General features: G+C 37.6%; 1 protein-coding gene across 1 annotated transcript in view; it reads left to right on the top strand.

The window, feature by feature from the left end:
- Window positions 1–226: 226 nt before the first annotated feature.
- Window positions 227–24,579, top strand: part of LOC128994859 (protein adenylyltransferase SelO, mitochondrial-like) — a 49,274-nt gene continuing 24,921 nt past the window's right edge. Inside the window, exons 1-4 of the mRNA XM_054419680.1 lie at window positions 227–840; window positions 6,210–6,340; window positions 13,708–13,913; window positions 19,639–19,760. Of these exons, the coding sequence (XP_054275655.1) occupies window positions 326–840; window positions 6,210–6,340; window positions 13,708–13,913; window positions 19,639–19,760 (974 nt within the window). The 5' untranslated portion in view covers window positions 227–325. The remainder of the gene's footprint in view (window positions 841–6,209; window positions 6,341–13,707; window positions 13,914–19,638; window positions 19,761–24,579) is intronic.

The raw sequence follows: 24,579 nt of genomic DNA, 5'->3' as shown, positions 1-24,579 counted from the left end.
ACTGAATATACTGTATAACACTATGACTATATTCAATATTGAATTCAACACTATTTATTGGTTATAAAACACTAAATATTGTTACATATTCAATGCTAATTCGTCTAATTCGTAATGATTGTTGTTCGAAAGTCTTTGGGAAATTACAAGAAAACATATGATTTTGTAAAATAAAACACGTTCAGCGCGCACGTGACGTCACTATGACACACCAACCAACGACCGACACTGTCGGTCCGACAGATATTCGGCTGTCACACCACAATCAAAATTGGTTTGAGGTTAGGTTCAGGTTTGAATTCTCAGTTTTAAAATAGTATTACTTATGGTGAGTGTTTTGCTGTCTCGATCTATGGACAGATTTTGTAAGCTAAGTTTAGTATTAGTACAACTAGGGTTATTCACTGTTGGTAATACTCTTAGTAAAAAATACAATTTCAGATCTTTTATGATGGCAAGTGCTTCAAAAAGTACATGTCAGCTAGTGCAGGATTTAAAGGAATGGAAGTTTGGAAAATTAAAATTACTGGAACTCCCAATCGATGATGAGAAAAACAATTACGTTAGAAGAAACAATAGAGGCTGCCTCTTCTCAGAAGTTATGCCAACACCCTTGAAATCTCCAAAGTTGGTTTCATTTTCTAAAGACGTTCTAATAAATATTTTGAACATGGACCCAAATGTGACAAAAACCCAGGATTTTGCAGATTTTATTGCTGGTAACAAAATAATGGAAAACTCCGTTCCATTAGCACATAGGTATGGCGGGCATCAGTTTGGTTATTGGGCAATGCAATTAGGAGATGGACGAGCAATACTACTCGGAGAATTCACAAACAGGTAGGCCCTAAGTTAATATTATATGCCTAGTTTTATTGGCTTAGATAATAAGCCTTTAAGCAATATTTTATGCAGATACTTATGATGGGTGTCCACATTGTGGAAAGTCAGGGGTAGGCCTAAGTTACCCTAGTCATGGAAACAAATTCTGGTCATGTAAATGGCAAAAAGTCATGGAAATCAGATGGATTTGAGGGGACCTTTCAATGCTCTAGTCGGCCGTAACTTATGGTAACCCCGACTATTGTAGCATTTTTCAGGATTGTTCACAAATGTAGGCTATGACAATTCAATTTATTTTATACAGTTGTATTAGTTTAACTGGCTGCACTTTAGTTTACGTCCTACACTCATTCGAATGAATATATAGATTGATATATAGGCCTAGATTATTTCATTCCGTATATCAAGTTAGTTAGGAAAACTTAACTAACTTATCCGAATGAAATAATCGATGTATCGAATAATATAGGACCTTATATCAATATTTTTCATTTGAATGAGTGTAGGATGTATACTTAATCTCAGCCGGTTAACTTATGAGTTTTGAGTTTGTTTTAGTTCTTTGTTGTACCTACTTGTAAATACTCCATTGTTATCTGTTATATTTCAGTAAGTTATTTTCTGTGAAATAACTTGTCTAGGCAGTACCGGTGTTATTCATGCGTGTAGGCCTATAGTGGAAATAATAGGCCTACAGCAACACCTCGAGTTGACACACACACAAAATGGGCCTATTCCCAAAGACAAACCAATTCATAAACAACCGCCGCTCCCTAATACGACCAACAACTGCGAAAATATAAATGTGCCCCAAATAACACATACTATGGCCACTGAAACACAAAATCAAACACAAACCTACTTTGTCCAAAGTAGGCCTACAGAGGACAAGAAGACGGCCACGAGACTTCAGCAACCTACCCTGAAATTACCCTGTCAAAAAACCCGCAAAAACTCATCACCATCGCTACTACTTAGACCTGGAACAGGACCAACCAATCCAAACCAAATGCAACCAATCTGCCACAACAAAATCCAACAAAATACACCACAAAAAAGAACTAACAGTACTACCGGTATATATAAATATCCAAAGAAGCCTACAGAAAAAAATAAACCAGCTAGACATAGAACTTCACTCAATAAATCCTAAGTACTAATAATTTCTGAACATGGCCACCTAGCTGAATGTATGGAAACCATCCACATACAGGGATACACGCTACTTAGCAACTCCAGGTACTCCAGAAAACAACACAGATGGGGAGGGATAGCTGCCTTCGTTAAAGAGGAAAATCCAAAACAATTACTCCAAGATCAATACAGATGCCTTTTGCGAAGAACTAGTTTCTGAAATAGATCGCCATCAACTAACCTCGACAACTGCTTAAAATACATTGACGCACTTCTCTCAATATACTCAAAAAAGAAGGATATTATATTTATGGGCAACCTAAACATAAACCTACTTCAACCCCAAGAACCCGACACTATCAAACTTAAACATTTTCTACTGGAACACAACCTGGAAGCTGGAGACATCCCCTATACAAGAATAACCCCCACCTCAATCAGTAGTATCGATCTCTGTGCTACAAATTTGGGACTAAAAAACCTGACCCTCAACACCCACAAATTTCCAATGTTGGATCATTTAGGGATTAAATGCAAGATCATTAACCATTCTGCTGAACAAAATAAACCAGTAAAAAAGCTCATTAGACCGACCACAACAGACAGACTTGACCATCTGAAACTTAGCCTCAGAAACCAGGATTGGGAGGAAGTCTACTCTACACCAAGAGTTGAAGAGAAATACAAAAATTTCACAAGAATATTAATATATGAAATAAATAACACCATGCCAAAAAGGTACATTACCCTAAAGCATAAACCCAACCACATCTTCTGGGACCAAAATCAAATCCATCTGAGGAACCTGGTAAGCACAGCTCATAACAAATTCATACCAAGCAACACAGAGGAAGACAACAAAATTTGAGCACACCATTAAAACAATTTCAGATGCCTCCAACAAAAATAAGACCATGTGGAAAACAATAAACAGAGAACGGAAAAATAAAGAGCACAAAAACCCAAATATGACCATCAACATAAATGGAAAACCTACTACTGATCTGAACAAAATCACTATTAGCCTCAATTTATTCTTTGTCAGCGTTGGCAGCAACCACCACTCACAAACCCTAGTAACACAACAACAGCACAGACAACCGACCAGATAGAACAGGCAAACAAGCCTCACACACTTCAAAACAATATCAAGAAAGGATCTGAAGCAAATTTTCAAACACCTACCCCCCAAAACTTCATCAGGCCTAGACGAAATCTCAAATAAGATAATAAAACATTGCCAAGACGAACTGATTATACCCCTTCTAGATATCATAAACACATCAATTATACAGTCAACAGTGCCTCAAGCGATGAAACAAGCTTTGGTCTACTCCAAATACAAGAAAGGAGATGACCGCCTTATGCAAAACTACCGCCCCATCTCGGTGCTGCCAGTGCTATCTAAATACCTTGAAAAAGCTATAAACCACCAACTAATCTCATTCCTGGAAGAAAACCACCTACTAAGCAGCAATGCCAGCAATCAACATGGCTTTAGACAAAAAAAGTCCATAAATACCGCTCTAATCCAACTGTGTATTTCAATCACTGAAATTTGGAGAAAAAAGCAACAAGCGAATGGTATATTTCTGGATCTCGAAAAGGCATTTGATAGCTTGGACAGAAGCATTTTAATTGAAAAACTCAAACTTATCAACATCACCGGCAATGCACTATCCTGGAGCCAGAGTTACCTAACAGACAGAGAACAACTTGTAGAAATAGAATACAACTCAAAAAACATCAAAACAAATTCAAGAAAAAAACCACCACCGCAATTTCCCAAGGGTCGGTCCTTGGACCTCTTTTTTTTCTTATCTACATAAACGCTCTTCCAACACTCCTTCCTGAGGATCACACCTGTATCATGTTCGCAGATGACACAACCATCATCGTCCCTGACAAACCAACAGAAAAACAAAAAATAGATGAAACAATACAAACCACTAGCGACATCTGCCAAGACATCAACCGAACAATAAATAAATCCAAAACAGTCCACATTAAATTCACAACCAACAATAGAACAGACTCAGACACAAAATCAACCAAATTCCTCGGCATAATACTGGATGAAAACCTAAACTGGCAACCACGCCTTGAGAACCTCCATAAAAAACTATCAACGGCCCTGTTTGCCCTAAAAAGAATCAGAGAGATCACTGATACAACAACTACCAAAATGGCATACCATGCGCTCTTTGCATCCCACTTGAAATTTGGAAATATAGCTTGGGGAGGAGCTGGCGAAACACACCTGACACAAATTTTCCTACTTCTGAAAAAGGCAATACGACTGATAGACAAGGCTCACTACCAAGCCCACTGTAAACCGCTCTTCATTAAACACCATATCCTGACCCTGACTTCTCAATACATCCTGGACACCATAATCCACACCAAACTAAATCCGCCCCCATCCCGACATGAATGCCACAAATACAATGTCAGATCAGGGAACAATTTGAACCTTAAACAGCATCGACTCCAAAAAACAAGCAAAACACCCTCATACATGGGAATAAAATTGTTCAACCTACTGCCAGAAAATATCAAAACCATAAACAACAATAACACATTTGCTAAAACCCTCAAAACCTACCTGTTAAATAGACCTTATTATAACCTGAATGAATTTTATGAGGAGCATAAATATCACAACAGAAACTAAACCCAACCTAAGACACCTAACAACACCATTTAGACACTCACACACACACACAAAATACAACTTCCCACATCAAGAACTGACGACTCTCCAGTCTCAGACGATTGTGAAGAGGAGGACCCATGGTAAATGGTAAATGTATGTTAAGTTATAAACTTATTATAACTTTCTAGTAAAGTTCCTGAGTCATGGAAATCAATGGTTAATGGTCATGGATAGTCATGGAAATTAATGACAAATTTTCTGTGGACACCCTGATAACATGAACGTTTAAAATAGGACTAAGCTTTTTTTACCCTTCTTAGATGTCAGTCCAGAGTTTCCTTTCGGGTGCATTTATTATTAGGCCTACAAAAAAATATTTTTTATCACTTTACCTTACAGGCCTTTCTTGGAACCAATTGAACATCCTATTTCACTCCTCCCTCCCCCGTACTACCCATATAAATTATTTGAAGCCCTGAGAATCACGTAGCACGGAGCCCTCTTCAGCTTGTCACCACTTGCGCTACTTGTCCGCTACTAAAATACGTTCCCGGAGTATAGTTCCGTGTGTGACCGGTTCAATTAGGCCTAGGGTTTAAATCTAAGGGGGGGGGGGGGTTAAAAAGTTGAATCCAGACCCTCTGATTGTACATGGTGTTGTTCTTTTTTAGCATAGCCTATTTCCCTATAGGGACGTAGCTATTACCGTAGGTGGTATGGTGAGGCCAAGACGATATATTTTTTCATTTTTATGTCCCCAGAGGGCAAAAACAATATTCGTTCTTCCAAATGGTTATAGCCTAGCCTATTTGTATTAACCCATTCAAGTTCACTCCACCCTACATCTTCAAGCCAAATTTCATCAAAATCGGACCAAAATTAGACAAGTTATCATGTTTACAGACCCCCCAGTATAACTTAACTACGGTACCTGATTTTATTTTTTATCAGGCCCACTTTTTTATGAGTTTGCGAACAAGCATGATGAGCGGACCATAGAAACGGGGTTTTATGGGCTGTTTAAGGGGTGAAAATGTGTTTTTCTTATTTTTGAACCTGAAAACATAAAATTTCTCTTTCAACCATTTTAAAGGGATTCAAAAAAAAAAAAAAAAAAAATAGCACTGTAAGCTTATATTGTAGCTTATAGGTTTATTGTAGGCCTACAGTTACTTTTTGGTTACGGATAAAATAACAAAAATTGTAAAATTAAAATTCCCAGGTTATTTTTAAGGGACGCCATATTGAGATTCTTGTAATTTCCCTATTGGATTTGATGATGATTGGAGTGTCCAATCAAAATCGATCACCACTTACCATATAACATCTTGTGAGTAAACAGTATGTGTGTAAATATATTGTATACAAGTGTTATTTGACATATTTTTGTGCTGTACTTTCAGTTTTACTTCCAAAGAGGCCTTGGGCCTTCTTCAAGACAGCAAGACCGTTGGGCAGAAGTTAAGAATATTTTTGGTGTCCATCTAAATCTGTCAAAAGTTTAATCTAGACCTAAGCCTATTTAACATTTTTGCCTAGCCTAAAAGGAGAGCCAACTCTAGATGTGACATTTTAGTGCAGGTGATCGCTGGGAGTTGCAGTTGAAAGGTTCTGGCAGCACTCCATACTCTAGAGATGGAGATGGACGAGCAGTGTTGAGGTCATCAATACGAGAGTTCCTTTGCTCAGAGGCTATGTATTATTTAGGTAAACAATTTAAAGTGTTATAGTGATTTGTAGAATACAAATTATTGATCTATTGATGATAACTCAAACTCCAACATAATTTCAAGCTTAACATTCAGTTAACTCGTTCGCTACCGATCTCCACATATATGCGATGCTGCGGTCATTGCCACAGACCGAGGTATCCATTTTAATATTTCACATAGACCGAATGTCACTTGGTTAGCATTAGACCTACACGCAGACTACAGGCTGCAGCAGAGTAAAAAACAGTTTTGCCAACTATCACATTACGTCACTAATCATCATATCCATAGTCCAAGTGATGCACATAAGCGACAGACATTCCTGTAGACCACTGCAGAGAATTCAGGGTCTTAAAATAGACCGTTACGAAGATATAAGCTTTTAAATAACAGTATCTGGGGACTGAGCTATGGCTCGGTGTAGTTTATTTCCATTTTAAAAGCAATATAAAGTAAATTCACGTTTTATTTACAAAATTAGGCTTATATTTTGGCTTTTATTATATAAGTTTCAGTGGAATTTCAATTCGTTATGATGGAAATTTTAAGCTGGCAATTCAAAACACATTGATTTATTTTACAGTTGATGGTAAAAATCACTTGTTTTTTAAATAGCATTAATAGCCTACATTTGCATAAACATTGTTTTGGCAGTTTGTTTGAATTAAAGCAACTGATTGAACATTCATATCGAGCCCAAAGTACCCATGAACTTTTGAGAAAACTACAAGTCACACACACCCCCATAAACCATATACTTAAAATTTTCGTCTTGACGAGAAACCTTGTGCAAAACCATACATTATTTCATAAATTGCCCTTTAAGAGTCTGTTATACCTAGGGCCTTGGTGGTGCACTGGACCGAGTTGTTCCGAACTACGTGGGTCATTTTGATTTCAAGCAGGACGTTGTTCTACCTGTTTTAGACAGAACGTTGTTCCCGCGCTTGGGTGATAGGTGTGTGAGTTGGGCCCTGGGGCTGACTTCCGAGGGTGTTTCCCCAAACGTGATCAACCGAGCACAACTTTCACTTCTAGACCCCAAACCCCGGGTGCTTGTTACCTACCAGCTACTGCCAACCTGCAGTCGTTGTGTTTCGACAACTCGACCCCACAATTAAAGCCCACAAAGTAAAAGACATTAAAACATTAATATTGATGTTGTGTCATCAACATGGAATACGGAAATCGATAAAATAAAGTATCGGTATGGTTTTTTATACACAAACTAAGCACTTTTTTACCAAACTGAACATTATTTTAGTTAAATTTTGCATGTAAATGAAACATTCATTTGGTTAAACTGATATATCGGTTTGATTAACATAAATAGTTTATACAGTCCAACTATCAGTTCTATTTCATGTAAAAAGATTAAGCAGCCCTTATATGAAATACAAAGATAAACAGTATTTGTTAGGCCTAGTTATTATGTCTTTTATTGCTGGCAATATTCCCGTGGCGGAGCACGGGCGGTTAATTTGTAAATGAAAAACTCCCAGCTATTCTTATGAATAAGTAAACTGTTGTAGCTGGCTTGTTTCAATTCAATTCAATTATCGATTATTTATTTAAGATGGGGATGCCACTATGTGCGTATTTTAACCCAAATATGAGTGAAGGATGAGTGTAGGATGAGTGGCGCGATCTTGTAGTCTTGTTAGTGACTAAGGCCGACATGTTCCTTAGCTAAGGCCGACATGTTCCTTAGACACAGCTGTTAATTAATAGCCCATACAGCTAATGGCAACTAAGGGACCTACAGTTTATTGTGGAATCCGAACCACATTTTTCCCTCGTAATTAATGAATTGGTCTAATTATTAGGATAGTACTGCGGATAGTCGTAGATGATGTTTGTAGATTTATTATCTATATAGGGGTTTAAATTACCTTGTTACTGTCAAAACGATCCTTTGTAGTTTGTAAGACTACAGCTGTTTCATGCTTCAAATGGAGCACATCATCAGGTCAGTAGAAAGTCAAGTAGTCTTCATATTCCTCGTAGTTTCAAAGTTTAATAATAAATAGACAACAAAACACATAATACACAAAAACACAAATCATTTAAAATTGGTCGACCAAACGACGGTAACAACACAATGTGATACAGCGCCGGCTGAGGGTGAGTCGCGACTGTCACGTGTCGTCAGCGTTGACTCCTACCCCTACTCCAATGTTATCCTTATCTCGTTCCTTTGTTTTTCTGTTTATTGTGTATATGAATAGCGGTGTTGTAGATAATGTTTGATTCAAATGATAATTGTTCGTTAAATATATTCTGTGGTTGTTCTTTTGACGCCTTGTAGACTTCAAACTCCTCAACTGTATCCATGTATCGTCCTTTATTGCAGATTTGCACTATCTCTAAATTATTGTCAATATTTGTGCAATTATGGTTGGACGAAATTAAGTGGTTTGCGTACGCTGATTTGGAATTTTTCTTTGGCATATGTTCCTTCAACCTGGTGGAAAAAGATCTTGAAGTCTGATCAATGTAAAAATTGGGACAATCGTCACATTTTTGTTTGTAAATTCCTCTTTTGTCCATTTTATTAGTTCTATGCGGTTGACTTTCTTTGACAATGGTAGACAGTTTATTTTTTGTTTTGAATGATACAACCACATCATTCTTAGCCAATTCTTTAGTCAAGGTTTGGTTCAGTACGACACCGTAGTTCGCACTTACGAATATTTTACTGTAATCTTGTGGCTTATTATCATTTCTATTGCATTGTTTCTTTATCAGTCTGTCAATCAGGGAACTATTATAGCCATTGACGACTGCTATATGTTTTAAGGTATTTACTTCGTCGTAATCAGTTGGATTCATAGGGATGGAGAGTAAGCGGTGGGAAAAACTATTGTATGCGGCTGTTTCATGGTTATGTGGGTGATGTGATGATGAATGAATCGTCTGATCTGTGGGGGTTGGTTTTCTGTAGATTTTAAATTGCAATTGGCTCAGTAGCGGCTAGCCCATAAGGACTCTCGGACGCCGCCCTCCCAACAATACAGAAATCAATATTTTTTTTATTTATGTAATAAAAAAATAATATGTCGTAATTAAAATTAAATTACAATTACTTACGACTACTTAATCAATATGATAATAATATGAAATGAAATAGTTTTAAATTTTGAATCCAGTAATGACTGTTTTGCGATAGTCGCTTTCATAATGTGGAATGCAGACGGCGGCAACCTCCGTCCCAAACTCAATGCATGTAGTCTTATGGTAGAAACACCTAACAGCGCTGAGGGTGCCGTGACGTCATTCCAATGCTTTACAATAGGGACTCTGGGGCAGAGTCCAAAGCTGCGCGCGCATCCATAAATCAGGGCAGCCACCCTAAACTGGATAATTCTGCATCACACACGATTAGGATAGGAAGAACCATGTTGGCAGCGCTGGAGCCATCATCCACACTGTCACTACCATAAACATTAACTAACCTCACTTCTTTCCATGTCCATGACCACAGTTCAGTTATAGTTTAGTGCCAAACGACCTGTTGTTTTGTGATCAATAGTGTTTAGTGATAGTGATGGAGGCGTAAGGAAGGCAGCGGTAGTTTGTTGAAGATTGAAAGAGCTAAGTAGAAATTATTAATAGTTATACTCAATTGATTGAGTTAGTTAGTTGGTATCTTTGAGTCAATAGCCTAAGTTACGTCTGTAGTTTTAGTATAGGCTAACCTAATCAACCCGAAAACTAAGTAAACTAACCATAGGTAAAGTGACTCGGACAATTTTAGTTATAGTTACTTATTATTAGTCTTAATAAGTTATTACGGGTAAATTTGCCGTGGGCTGAAGGCCTAAATCTAAATATTAATGGACGGCGGCATTTCGTTGTCGTCGACGGCTAACGTCACTAACGAAGTTAGCCTGATTATCAATGAAGGGATCAAAAATATTGACCACAGAATTTCTTTGAAAAAATTAGGACCTCCTAGACCTTTCATGAACATAAACCAAATTCAAAACAGTTCAAAGAATAAGAATAGCTTCACACGAAAATTTTCGCCACATATGTACAATCATGCAGATTGGCTATGTGGTTGTTCAATTAAAAATTCATTTTTCTGCTACACTTGTTTGGTCATGGGGGTTCAAGATAGAGCATGGACTGTAGACGGCATTTCAGACCTTAAACATCTACTGGAAAAAGTAAAAAAACACAAAACAAGTGAAAAACACATAAATGCGTCAATAGAATATGCTGTTTTAGGTAAAGTTGATATTAGATGCCAATTGGACAATGCATATAGGTTAAAAATACAAAAACAAAATGAAGATGTTTCGAAAAATCGATACATTCTAAGTAAGCTAATTGATGCAATTAAATTTTGTGGAGCGTTTGAATTAGCATTACGAGGACATGATGAACGCGAAAATTCAAAAAATCCTGGCATATTTCGTGGTTTGGTTAACCTTATGGCGGAGCTGGATGTAACATTGCAACAGCACATAAATCAAACAAATAACCGAGTGTTTTTGGGTCTGTCTAAAACCATACAGAACGAGTTATTGGACTCAATATATTACGTTTGTCTGCAAATGATTCGTGACGAATTGACACAAACCGACTATGTTGCTATTGAAGCCGACGAAACAACAGACTGTGCCACTTTATCCCAACTAGTATTTGTTATTAGGTACGAGCTGAATGGCACGATTCACGAGCGATTTATCACTTTTATTAGACCAAAAGGCCATGATGCAGAATCAGTTAGCGAAACAATTTTTGAAGTATTAGAGCAATTAAACCTCGACAAAACTCCTGATAAAGTCATTGCCCAGAGCTACAATGGGGCTTCCGTAATGAGTGGCCAACACACGGGAGTACAAGCGCGTGTAAAATCTTAATATAAGAATGCAAATTTTGTCCACTGTTACGCACATCAATTAAACTTAATCATTGAACGCAGTGCTACACAAAATAAGCAGGTTAAGATATTCTTCAGTAATATCGAGGGGTTTTCATCATTCTTTTCCCAGTCAACAAAGAGAACTGCAGTTCTCGATGAGATAGTAAAACGTCGTATTCCAAAAAGCTCAGGTACTCGGTGGAATTTTAAATCCAGAATTGTAAGCACAATTTTTAATTATCAAAGAGAGTTGGAGGAATGTTTAAGTTACATACTCGACGATGACACCAATGACTATGCCACAATAAATAAAGCTGTTGGCCTAAGAAGTATTCTAAAAGACGAAGACTTTATTTTCTGGCTGGACTTTTTCAATCAAATACTGCCCCACAGTGACATTCTGTACAACCAACTGCAGCAAACAACAATTGATTGCGTCAAGGCGTTTAAGTTTGTCGGCGATTTCAAAACTGTGGTAGATCGCGTAAGAAACTCGACCATGTTAGATAAACCGAGAGATAGTGAACCCGAATCGAGCAAAAAGCGGAGAAGGCACGACGATCAAAAACGCGTCGTCGCAAAGGAAGTGTGTGACATAATTACGTCGGGAATTGATGACCGTTTTACGTTTGTAAATCATTTGTCCGCGGCAAAACTGTTTCAGCCAAGTTTGTTTGGGGAGTTTAAAACCAAGTTTCCCGAAAAAGAGTTACACGCTGCTGCGGAACTATTTAGCCTAAATAAAACTGAATTGAAACAGGAGTTAAATGTTATTTACAATAGGGATGATTTTTCAACGGCCACAGGGTCATTAAGACTACTCAACTTTGTCTATGACAACAACCTCAAAGATGTGCTTCCAGAGTCAATCAAACTTTTAAAAATCATAAGCACAATACCTGACTACTTCGGAAAGTGAACGTTGTTTCTCTACTTTGAAACGAATTAAAACGTTTACCAGGAGTACCATGAAACAAGACAGACTAAGTGCGCTTGCTATGTGTTCTATCGAAAAAAAGCTGTTGTCAACTTTAAACTTCAACGAAAAAGTAATAGATCACTTCGCCGGGCAGAAAGAAAGGAGGATGGATTTCACATTCAAACAGTACAATTAAAGTTAGGCCTTATCCTCATGGTATGGTTTTCTACTCATATTGCCGTGGATGTTTTAATATAAAATACAATTAGTCAAGCCTTAAACTCATGGTTTGGTTTTCTATTCGTTATTGCCGTGGGTGTTTAAATTATACAATTCAATCAATGTCAGGCCTTACCGTTTGGTTATCTACTCATTATTGCCGTGGATTTTTTACTATTAAATTATCAATTGTTAGTTATATGTTCAATACGGTGTAGTCCCGTTTTACAAGGCCGTAGGCAGGGAGGGGGTTAGAGGGTCAAACCCCTCCCCCAAAATTCCGAAATTGAGCAGTAAAAATTAAAACTAGGTTTAAAAAGTTGAATTATGAAATAGAAACCACAATAGAGGATTAATTGTTATGTTTTGCAATATCTATTCATATTTAATATAGGCCTAGTTCTATTAGGATAATAAATCTGATCTATTAAATAAATTGGTAAAAACTATTTAAAAAATATACTTTACTTTACTCTACTTATGTCTATTTGCTCATGCATGACAAACAACAGGTGAAATGGGAGTTTTTGGACTATTATTGGACACAGTTTTAGGCGTTAAAATTGCTTCAGAAAGTCACCAAACGGCTTTAAAAATTTAAATTTTTTTCCGGGGGAGGACCCCCCACTTCTGTTGGGGGGTGCTCCACACCCCCCAAACCCCCCGGAGCCCCCCCCTAGACTAGGTCCTAGAGCCGCCACTGAATTGGCTGTTGTATCTGGTAATGATGACGTCTAGGAAATTAATGGTTTTAGTTTCTTCTATTTCAAGGGTAAACTGTAGGTTTTTGTGGAATCTATTCAAGTATGCCTGGAATAAGCTGATTTGTCTCTCGTTGCCGTTAACAGTATGAGGGTGTCGTCTTCATACCTGCTATAGTGGATTATTTTATTGAGGTGTCGGTTGGAATCAGACCAAAGGTATTTATTTTCTACATGGTTCAGGAATAACTCTGCGAGAATACTTGAAAGAGGTGAACCCATTGTTAGATAATACTTGTTTTCAAACTCAAAATAATTCTGTTTCAGTACTCTTCTGGTTAAGGTGACTAATTCATGTTTCGCCTTTGTTTGTAGTGAGGAATGTTTGTCCAAATTGTTTTTTATGTAAAATCGATGTTTCATTGATTGGAACGTTCGTGAATAGGTTGAAATTCACCTTTAGGAAATGTTAACCTTCCCTGTAGCAGCAAAACTAAACAGTAACGGTAACCTAGACTTGTTTTAAAATCTAGTCTATAAACTTAATACAATATTTAAGGATTTTGCCTGTAACATCCCTTTTCCAGCCGCCCTACAAAACCGATTTTTACGATTGAGGTGTAATTTTGAATCTGTTGTCCTTTCATCAGGTATACCAACTTCAAGAGCAGGTGCTATAGTGGTGAGTGAGGAAAGAACTCTCCGAGATCCAATGTATGATGGCAACCCTGTCATGGAAAATACTGCTGTGGTTCTCAGAATTGCACCAACTTGGTTCAGATTTGGTTCTTTTGAGTTGCTGATGAAAACCAATGAACTGGAATTGCCGAAAAAGCTCTTCGATTTCATTATTAAGGTTAAAAGTTTCATTTTCCAAACAATAATACAAGTTATCTTCAGGTTCATTTAATTATAGGACACCATAAACAAGTAGGCCTACATTTTCCCAAGAGTTAATAAATAGCATTGCAAATTCAATGAATCTTTGAACAGCTGTCATTTTGACTTGGTTGTCCGTTTAAATACATTTGTAGGTTTACACGTTTGGTTTGTATTAAATTTGATCAAAAGGATAATTTTCACTCAAGTTATCGGGTGAGGTTCATAAGGTCCAAATTTCACAAAGTCCAATGGTTAAAATATTAATAAACAGAGCGTTTCACAAGGTCCAAATTTCACAAGGTCCAACGTTTAAAATATTAATAACAGAACGTTTCACAAGGTCCAAATTTTACAAAGTCCAACGTTAAAATATCAAATGAACAGAGCGTTTCATAAGGTCCAAAACTATGACATTCAAATAATCACCGTTTCACAATGTCCAAATTTCACAAAGTCCAATGTTAAAATATCAAATAAACAGAGCGTTTCACAAGGTCCAAATTGCACAAGGTCCAACGGTACAGTCTCGGCAAGAAGTCGCTGCAGAGGTTGACGTGGTTCGGTGTTTAGGCACTACACGATCTAGTGTTGTTGCCGCGCGTCACAAAACATCATTGTGGGTCCACAGATACGTTGTAAAGAGTGTAAAATAGTGGTATTTACCCCCTCCGCAGCAAACCTGCAGACTCATCGAATTTCCATTTCCCTTATTTGATTTACACTAGAATATCTCCTTAAAATGATCACATTTATTCCCGATTTAAACAGCATTAGTTTAACAGGTACCCTACTTAGGTTTGCTGCAACAGGGAGTAATCGGTAATCAGTAGTTGAGCGCCGGCGGACGGTGCCTGCTATCTGACCGTGGCAACCACTGTAGAGACTTCTGGCCCAGACTGTACCGTTGGACCTTGTGAAACGCTCTGTTTATTTGATATTTTAATGTTGGACTTTGTGAAATTTGGACATTATGAAACGGTGATTATTTGAATGTTATAGTTTTGGACCTTGTGAAATGCTCTGTTTATTTAATATTTTAACCGTTGGACTTTGTGAAATTTGGACTTTATGAAACGCTCCCAAGTTATCATGTTAAGGGACACACACATGTCACATATGCATATGAACGTGGGGACCCGTGCAAATAGGGTTCAAAACGTGTTTCCGAGGCAAAATGAATCAAGTAAAATACCTATTTACCTCTTCAAGATTATATTTCTTAGAAATTCGGTGAATTGAACTATTAATTAGTACTATTTTTTTATTGTAGAACTACACTATAAAAAGGTTTCTCATCTTCACTTAAACATTTATCTACCATAAACAGATCACAGTTTTCAAAATAGTTGCCTATGTAAAAAAAATGTCATAAACTGTTTAGTCTCTTCCTCTTTGCTTACAATCTGACTGTGGTTAAACATTCAACTGAAGGAAAAGCTGTTAAATTACAATTCACAAATTAACCGTTTTAAACAAGTTGGTCAGCATGACTTGATCTTTGAAAATGGACTTAGGAAAGGAATGAAACGTGAGGGGGCAAAACCCTTAAGAGACCTTTTTAATTACCATTCGTAGTTGCACTAGAGCTTAAGATCTAAAAATTACACCTCAATCGTAAAATCGTTTAGTTGGATGGCTGGAAAAGGGATGTAACAGGGAAACCCCTTATTAACCTTCCGTCGGGCGCATTGATTTTCAAACACCAAAGGGTGCTCACGGAAGTTACCTCCGGGAGTAGAAAAACTATACAATGATGAGTAAAAAACATTTTAACAGCAATAAAACTGTAAGAAAAACATTTTTTATGAGTTATTACACTATTACTTAAGTTGTATATCAAATAACAAATTTTATAAAGACAAATAAAAATACGTAAGTGTTGTGGATAAAAAAGACTAAATTTTGTACTTATACAGTACTATTGTATATTAGAAAACAAATTTTAATAGTGTATGATATAAAAACACGTACATAGTCTAATGAAAATAATAATTTTGTACAAGGACAACTCATTCGATCAAAGCTCTTGTAGACAAAAATTGCATCAGTGTATGACATAAAACACCTATGGTATTATGAAAAAAATTATTTCATAAGGACAACTTACTTTGTCAAAGCTCTTTAGAAAAAATTGCAATGGTGTTTGAAATAAAACACCTATTGTCTAATGCAAAAAATAATTTGTTAGAAGGACTACACGTTTTGTCAAAGCTCTTTTTCTTGAAAAAAAAAAGGTTTCCAAACTCACGCACCATTAGTTCTTTCTACTAAAATGTTGTTCCTTGTCCTCCCTTTCAACACTAGCCAACAATCTCACAATTATTAGTTCTTCATCCATTTTATAATATCGCTAAATATGGTCAAACACAAGGACACACACGGAACTAGGCTCCGGGAAACCCATTACATCACTGGGTGCTCACGGAAGCTACTTCCAGTAATGATGCGAACCACCCCCCCCCCCCCCCCCCCCCAAGGTCGACTGACTACTGGGAAAGGGGTAAGAGTATACAAAACGGATTCCGCAAATGAGGTTCATGAGGTAAATCAGGCCACAGCTAACCAAACACATACTATGGTTTTTATAACAAAAAAAGTAGTGACCCGGATGTAACTTCCGTGATGCGCCCGATGGGAGGTTAAATAAAGATTTGGACGGATGGCGTTTTTGGTGTCAAAAAAAAGCTAGGGAAACCAGTCCCTGGGCTACATATGTTAACATATGTTAATTGTAAACAGTCAATAATTAAATTATTTATGTTGTATTAAAAATGTATATAGTTTTGGATGTTGGTTTGTGTTTAATGATATCTATATAATTAATACGCTACATGAAACTTTGTCGGTTGAACTCCTCCACCATTTCTTAACCGATTTTATCCGTTGATGTCTCATTGGAAAGAGCGTGTCGCGTAGATTTGCAAACTGGCCTTACATTTTTGAAAAAGTCCCTTGGGCTCTGCCCCAGTGGCTTTGAAACTTCCCATGTTATCCTTATGAAGAACATAATTGTTTACATTTTGATCAGCTGTATAATTTTATTGCTGTTATTTACTTTTCAATTCAATGAAACACATTGAGTACATTTATTTACTATTTGAGTTTGTGTAAACATAACCCCCAAGACGGATCGTGTTATAGTATGGTCGTATCTTAAATTTGTGTATTTATCGTTGTTTTGTGTCGCTATGATGGATTGTGTTAGCATGATTGTAACTTAAGTTTGTGCATTTATCGTTGTTTTGTGTAGCTATAATTTGTTTATTATTTGTTTTTTATTTCTTTTAAATGTCTCCGACGCAACGACAACGAAACAAAGACAGGGGGCGCAAACGTGATAACGACCGCAGCTATACAGAACAGTGGCGCGTAATAGGCTTAACTCATCACAGTCTGAACCTGAACCTGGACAACTTCAACTATTTGGTTACAAATGCGCCCTAACACTACCCCAAAACGACTTTTCGTTCTCAATTGGCCCTCTATTAATGACCTGTGTTGCCTGTACAGCGAGGCATTTTGAGAAGGAGAGAACCGTCCGGAATGCTTTAGGTTTATCAATAACGAAGATAAACGGGGTCTGAGTTACACAACGGTAATATTTGAGTCGACTCTCTTAAACTCATTGTAAATATGACTGTTATTCAATCTGAAATAACTCCTGTAATACTTTGTAATTGCTCGAATTCGAGCAACATGTACACTAGTACTTATTATTGTCATGGCAACCGATTAATAAACAGTTGCAAATTGTTGCCTCTTAAGTTTACTATGGCTGATTTTCATGAGCAAAGATGTGCAATAAAGTGTTGTGTCAAACTGAGGGAAAATGATACGGATACTTACAGCGAGTTGAAAAAAGCTTTTGGTTGTAATAAAAGAGTGTAAGAACCTGTTTCAGGTGGCATAAAGACTTTAAAAATGGACGAGAATCATGTGAGTTAGGACCAATGCGAAAAAGCAATGGTGATTATGTTCTCTGATTATCGTGGTATGATGTATACCCATACTGTACCACAGGGTCAGACAATTTTTAGCATTCAAAAAAATAACTCATGACCACATCCCAAAAAAGCAGTCAGACCTCGTCAGACGCTGGAAACTGCATCACGACAATGCTCGCCCCCATGTTGCCAATACTTTGCTTCAGTTTCTTGCCAAAAAAATCAAAACTGTGCTACACCCACCCTACAGCCCTGATCTGGCTGCAAATGACTTTTGTCTGTACCCTCAGGCCAAAAAGGAGCTCAAGGGCCGGCTTTTTCAAACTGCTTCTGCAGCAGTTAATACTTTAGAGGCGATTTAAAGGTTCTGTCCAAGGAGGGCTTTGAACACGTCTTCAAGGAGTGGCAGAAGCGCTGGAACAAGTGTGTGGCTTTGAATGGCGACTACTTAGAAGGAGAAACAAGTGTTAAAGTCTAAACTTTTATATTAAAGGTATTGAAAAAGTACTCAAGGTCTTTATTGAACACCCTTTTGTACAAAAATGTACAATAGATCTTTTCTTGTTTGGATCCGCTTGGCGCAAACTTAGGTGGTCTGGTTGGCCGCCATCATATGAGCTGTTTTGTCCATATTCTCTTAAATAAAAGTCAAAATCCATAGCTTTGTATGGAATTTTTCAGATGTTATTGCTGTATTTTTGTTTGTTTGATATAGCATTGTAACTTGTATGGTTTTGAAAGTACAGTAAAAGCCAGTTCATCCGGCATCCAATGATCTGGCACTTTCAATAATGCAGTATTGGGTTAAAGGTCTAAACAATGTTTTTAAATTCTGTTTTAAGCCGTAGCGTGTTTGGATGAGTTGGGAGCGATCGGTAGAAAACAAACAGAGATGTCAGTAATAATTGCTTTCCAGCTTACAATTTCCTTTTGAAGGTCTAAAACATTTTGGCAGTAATGGCTGCTTTTTAAAAGATGTTTATTAATCCGGCGTTTTCAATAATCTGCCACCATCAAAGTATAGACCATGTCAGATTAGCATCCACTGTATCTGTTTCAGACTTTGGTTTAGCCCTGTTAAAAGTCCAGTTGATAGATGTCTGAAAGAGAGGGAATCAACTGTATCTGAATAAGAATATTTTTAAATGTTTTAAAAACTGTTATTTAGATAACCCCAATTGGCAATTTTATTAAAATCATTCTACAACCTGCTGCATCTAAAAAACAAAAAAAAAACACTTTTATCTACTTTCATATCATTACTTGCTTGCATTCGTTCTCTATTGTAGAACTATATTAACACCATTACTGAGTTGAATGCTGAACTACAACGATTGAACCTTCCTTTTAAGGCTCTTTTTAAGGTTCAATTATCAATTATTTTTAAGATGGGGATGCCACTATGTGCGTATTAACCCAAATATAAGTGAAGGATGAGTGTAGGGTGAGTGGCGCGATCTTATAGTCTTGTTAGTGACTAAAGCCGACATATTCCTTAGACACAGCTGTTAATTAATAGCCCATACAGCTAATGGCAACTAAGGGACCTACAGTTTATAGTGGAATCCGAACTACATTCTTGCCTTGGTATTAACGAATTGGTTTAATTTCTAGGATAGTACTGCGGATAGTACCGCGGACGTTAATCCACACCAGGGAATATCCACAGTGTGTCTCTATAAATATCCACAGTTCAATAATCAATGGTTATTATCATCTTCTGTTGATTAATTTTGTTTGTCTTTTCCCTTTCAGATAATCATGTACAACTTAATGAAGCTGACTGAGGCTCTCTTCCCTCTTCTAACTGAGATTCAAAAGAAACAAACGTCAGATTTACTGCAATCTGAAGCAAACTATCTCACAGACAGTCTTATGTAAGAGTAATTTTTTCCTCTTTTATAATTCCATTTTTGCTTTTTAATTTAACCTGGAACTACGCTATCAATATATATTTTTACAATTTACATCACTTTATTTTGTATGCAAACTGAGGGTTATATACCCTCAAATCTGTTCAGTTACATACCATAGCAAAGTGTGGTGTTATAGTTGGTATTAGTGATGGTCAAAACCAGAAATTTTGAATCTCGAAACCAAAACCGAAACTTAAATAATCGAATCCCGAATCTCGAATTTCAAAACTTGAACGCGAAACTTTTTAGTTACCTGGTCAAGGTTGCTAAAAAATAAAAATACAAGTAATGATTACATTTTCATTATGATTATGCAATCAAACAGGGTGTCTAGTAGTCGGGAAAATCGGGAAAGTCGGGAATTAGTATTGAATTTCAAAATGGTCTTGAAAAGTCGGGATTTAGTCTTAAATTTGATTTCAAAGTCGGGAATTTTTATGATTTTGCCGCGATCGTCGTCTTCTGTTTACGTAACCGCGAAAGCCAATGATGATTGTCCTCACGGCCTCGGGAAATGCTCACGATTTTACCGCGATAGTGAACGACGACGATGACGTTTCCGAAACCACGGGAGACGACGATGACCTTTCCGTGACCGCGGGAGATGACGATGACGTTTCTGTGACCGTGGGAGACGACGATGATATCTGCTCGGCCGGGGGAAAAGTTCATGATTTTGTCGCGATCGCGGACGACGACGATGACGTTTTCGTAACCGCGGGAGACGACGATGATATCTGCTCAACCGCGGGAAATGTTCATGATTTTGTCGCGATCGCCGACGACGACGATGACGTTTCCGTGACCGTGGGAGATGACGATGACGTTTCCATGACCGCGGGAGATGACGATGACGTTTCCGTGACCGCGGGTCTACACGGCCGCGGGAAATGTTCATGATTTTGCCGTGATCGCGGACGATGACGATGAAGTTTCCGTGACCGCGGGAGACGACGATGATGTCTACACGGCCGCGGGAAATGTTCATGATTTTGCCATGATTGCGGACGTCGACGATAACGTTTCAGTGACCGCGGGAGATGACGATGACGTTTCCGTGACCGTGGGAGATGACGATGACGTTTCCATGACCGCGGGAGATGACGATGACGTTTCCGTGACCGCGGGTCTACACGGCCGCGGGAAATATTCATGATTTTGCCGTGATCGCGGACGATGACGATAACGTTTCCGTGACCGCGGGAGACGACGGTGATGTCTAAACAGCCGCGGGAAATGTTCATGATTTTGCTGCGATCTTGGAACGTTTCCGTGACCGCCGGAGATGACGATAACGTTTCCGTGACCGCGGGAGATGACGATAACGTTTCCGTGACCACGGGAGATGACGAGGACGTTTCCGTGACCGCGGGAGTCGACGATGATATCATTGATATCTGCTCGCCTGCGGGAAATATTCATGAGTTTGTCGCGATCGCGGACGACGACGATTACGTTTCCGTGACCGCGGTAGACGACGATGATGTATACACGGTCGCGGGAAGTGTTCATGATTTTGCCGTGATCGCGGACGACGACGAGTAAGCACTGCAGTCAATGATGATGGTTAAAAGTACGGTACGCGGAAGATTTCATGTAAAAAAAACCAAATTTGCTAGTTATAATTTTTTATTGCTGCATCATTTCTTTACTTGAAAACACCACATTATCATAATACTACTTTATGACAAAGACAAAGAGTTGGTATAGTATTATTTAGAAAATTTGATTAAGCTATAAAAATTGGTATCAGTATCAAGAATCTAGAATTGATACATTTTGGTATCAACACCCACTAATTGTGGAAAAAACTAGTCTTGAAAAATCCGGAATTAGTCTTGAAAAGTCTGGAATTAGTCTTGAATTTTATAATGGAAATAAACTAGACACCCTGATCAAAACTGAAAGAGATTGACTCCTGATGTGACAGATAAACTTCAAACCCAAATAACATATTTTTTATAAACAACTAACATTAAAATAAATGCAACTCTTGACATTGAAATAAACATAAATATTACATGAATTAGAACATTTAGTGGTCAATATTTCTTTGTGTTTAATAAATATCGAATATTGATATGAAACTGAATTCTATGCTGTTCCAGTATTTAAGATGCCTTTTGCAGTTCAGAATACAATTTACTTGTTTCATTAGTGTTAATGGAGATGTGTTTGCTCGATTGCTACTAGCTTGGGTGTAAACAATGCTAATAATAATGACACAAAAAATGTAATAATTTTCTAAAATATAAGTGCCAAAACTTCCTATTTCGAAACTTTTGAATCTCGAAACTCTGTGATCGAATCTCGAAACCGAAACTTTTCCAAAGTTTTGATGGTTTTGAGATTTGGTTTTGACACATCACTAGTTGGTATTATAATGAAATTGGAACGTCATTTTAACATTTACACTAGGCCTATTATAAAGAACCTCATTTTTTCAAACGTAAACTCATTGAAGCCTCTGTGGAGTCTTTGAGTAAATTAATGAAAAATTAAGAGAGAAAAAATAAAAGTCATGTAAACAAAAAGAACAGAAAGGAATAATGTTTATTTATATAATACAATGGATTATCTTTAAATCATCAGCTGTTTTAGTAATTTAAAAATTCTAAACAGGCTAAAAAAAATTTTAGATAAAAGAACTGAACATACTCCCGGCCTTGAAGTGTCCTCACTTCAACAGTTAGTTTAGAATAAAACACATTAACACAGTTTGTCGTAGGCTGGCTATAGCAGCTGGTTGCTTTTTTATACTTCTGCTTTTCAACCTAAGCCAACCTTGCTGGGGATACAACTTAAATACGTTTGCTGGAGACCACTGAAGTCCTAATACGTTGAAATTATGATCATCAGAATTTTGAAGACCCTTTGGAGTTTCATTATGAGACTGAAGAATATAAGTTAACAACAAGTCTTTAGAGTTCATAACACATTTATTCAATTCAAAAAATTCTTGTTTTAATAATTCAATGAGTTGTGATTGTAAGGTGAGTACTTTTTCTGTAGTTTGTAATGAATGAAGAGTAGCTATTGGTCAGAGCTCCATCGGAAGATATAACCACTTGACTGGATTGCTGGACTGTCTTTACTGTAGTGGTTGCACTGTGGGTTGGGTTAACGGCAGCACGTTCTGTCGTTAGGATAGAAACCCGGTCAGTAGGATGGGTGACAGCATTATCAGTAGGGTTTATAACAGCATGGTTACTTGGGATGACAGTAGTGTTGGTTGGATGAATAGTAGCACTGTCACTTGTCAAGGTAGTTGAGCTCACTGTTGTATCTGTATTCGTCGGTTGAGGTTTTGTCACTGTCACTGTGGTATTTGTAATTTTCGAGTTTGCGAACTTAGGCATAGTGTTTGCCACCGGCCTCTTTATTGTGATGAGTTTTGTTTCAGGTTGTATAAGCTGGGTGCCTTTGATTTGAAACTCACTTGATGGGTTTCGGTTTTTTTACATTCATTGCAGTGGTTCTCTGAGGTTGAGCTGGACTTGATGAGTTTGGTTTGGTTTGGAGTCATGACAGAGTTGTGAAAACTGATCATTTGAACGAAACTTCCGTTCCATAGCATATAAACGTGTTTCAGCAGCTGGCTTGGAATCACCTAGAAAATGATCTGAAGAGTCTTTGAAAGGCAAACGAACAATGTAACGTCCATTTTCATCACGAGTAACAGTTTTTCTGAAGTGTTGGTCACACAGTGCCTCTTCATGGGTTAGACTGGTTGATGTAGGGGGTTCTTCTTGTACCCAAAAGCGTTGTAAGGAAGCGTGTAAATCACTTTTTGACAGTCAACAAACATTGAGTGAAGTGGCAGGTGTGTTATTGGTAATCACAGGGTTTGTGAGGGAGCAAGGAGCGGTACCCATAAGTACAAAACCGAAGCGAGTTCCTAAAGCAGTAGGTAAGTTAGGCCCAAGTGAAATTTGGTTTTGAGTGAGAAGTTGAGGGAAAATTGCATTTCCAATGATGAGGTCAATACGACTCGGTATGTGAAAGGAAGGATCAGCCAGGTTATACTGTTGAGTGAGTTGAGTGACTTAAGATGAAATGGATGAACGAGGAACATCAACTGTCAACTTTTCAAGGACGAGAGCAGGTTGAGCTTCGACTACCATTTTACCAGACATAGTTTGGAGATCAATTACAATCTGCCCTCTGTTGGTTGTTACATGTTGATTGATTCCTGATAGTTGGATATTGGACTTGGTTCTTTTTAAATTCAAGATCCTAGCTGCATGTTCGGTTATTAAATTACACATACTGCCCGAGTCAAGAAGAGCTCGAAACACATGTGGCTCACCAGAAGAGGAAGTGATTTTTACTAAGAATGTTCCAAGTAAGACAGTAGTATTTTCTTCGAGATTTGTTTTCATAGACTGATGTGGTGACACTAGAGAAACAGATGTGTTTGGAATCATCTTAGACGATTCTTGATCATCAATGTGATTGTTTAACTGGTTAGAACTAAGTGAAACTTGGTTACTTTTGTAGGTACTTTTGTTGGTACTTTTTTCAAAACATGCAGTTTTGACATGATCAAAATGCAACAGTGTGTGGTGCTTGTGATTTCCACACTTTTTGTAAGATGACTTAGATTGACAAAATTTTGATGCATGTGATCCGAGACATTAAATACATTTTTGAGATTGTTTAACCAACTGGTACCTTTCATGTGGGGACATGGCAAGGAATTTTGAACACGAGTAGGTTTTATGACTTTGTTGATTACAAAAAAAAAAAACATAGAGTCTTGGACATCATAGTTCAATGC

This window comes from Macrosteles quadrilineatus, unplaced genomic scaffold, assembly GCF_028750875.1.
Source record: "Macrosteles quadrilineatus isolate MER2022 unplaced genomic scaffold, UCM_ALF_1.0 Scaffold_1__1_contigs__length_201487025, whole genome shotgun sequence".
Taxonomy (NCBI): Eukaryota; Metazoa; Arthropoda; class Insecta; order Hemiptera; family Cicadellidae; genus Macrosteles; species Macrosteles quadrilineatus.
Note: the sequence above shows the minus strand (reverse complement) of the source record. Positions and strands in the feature narration are given on the sequence as shown.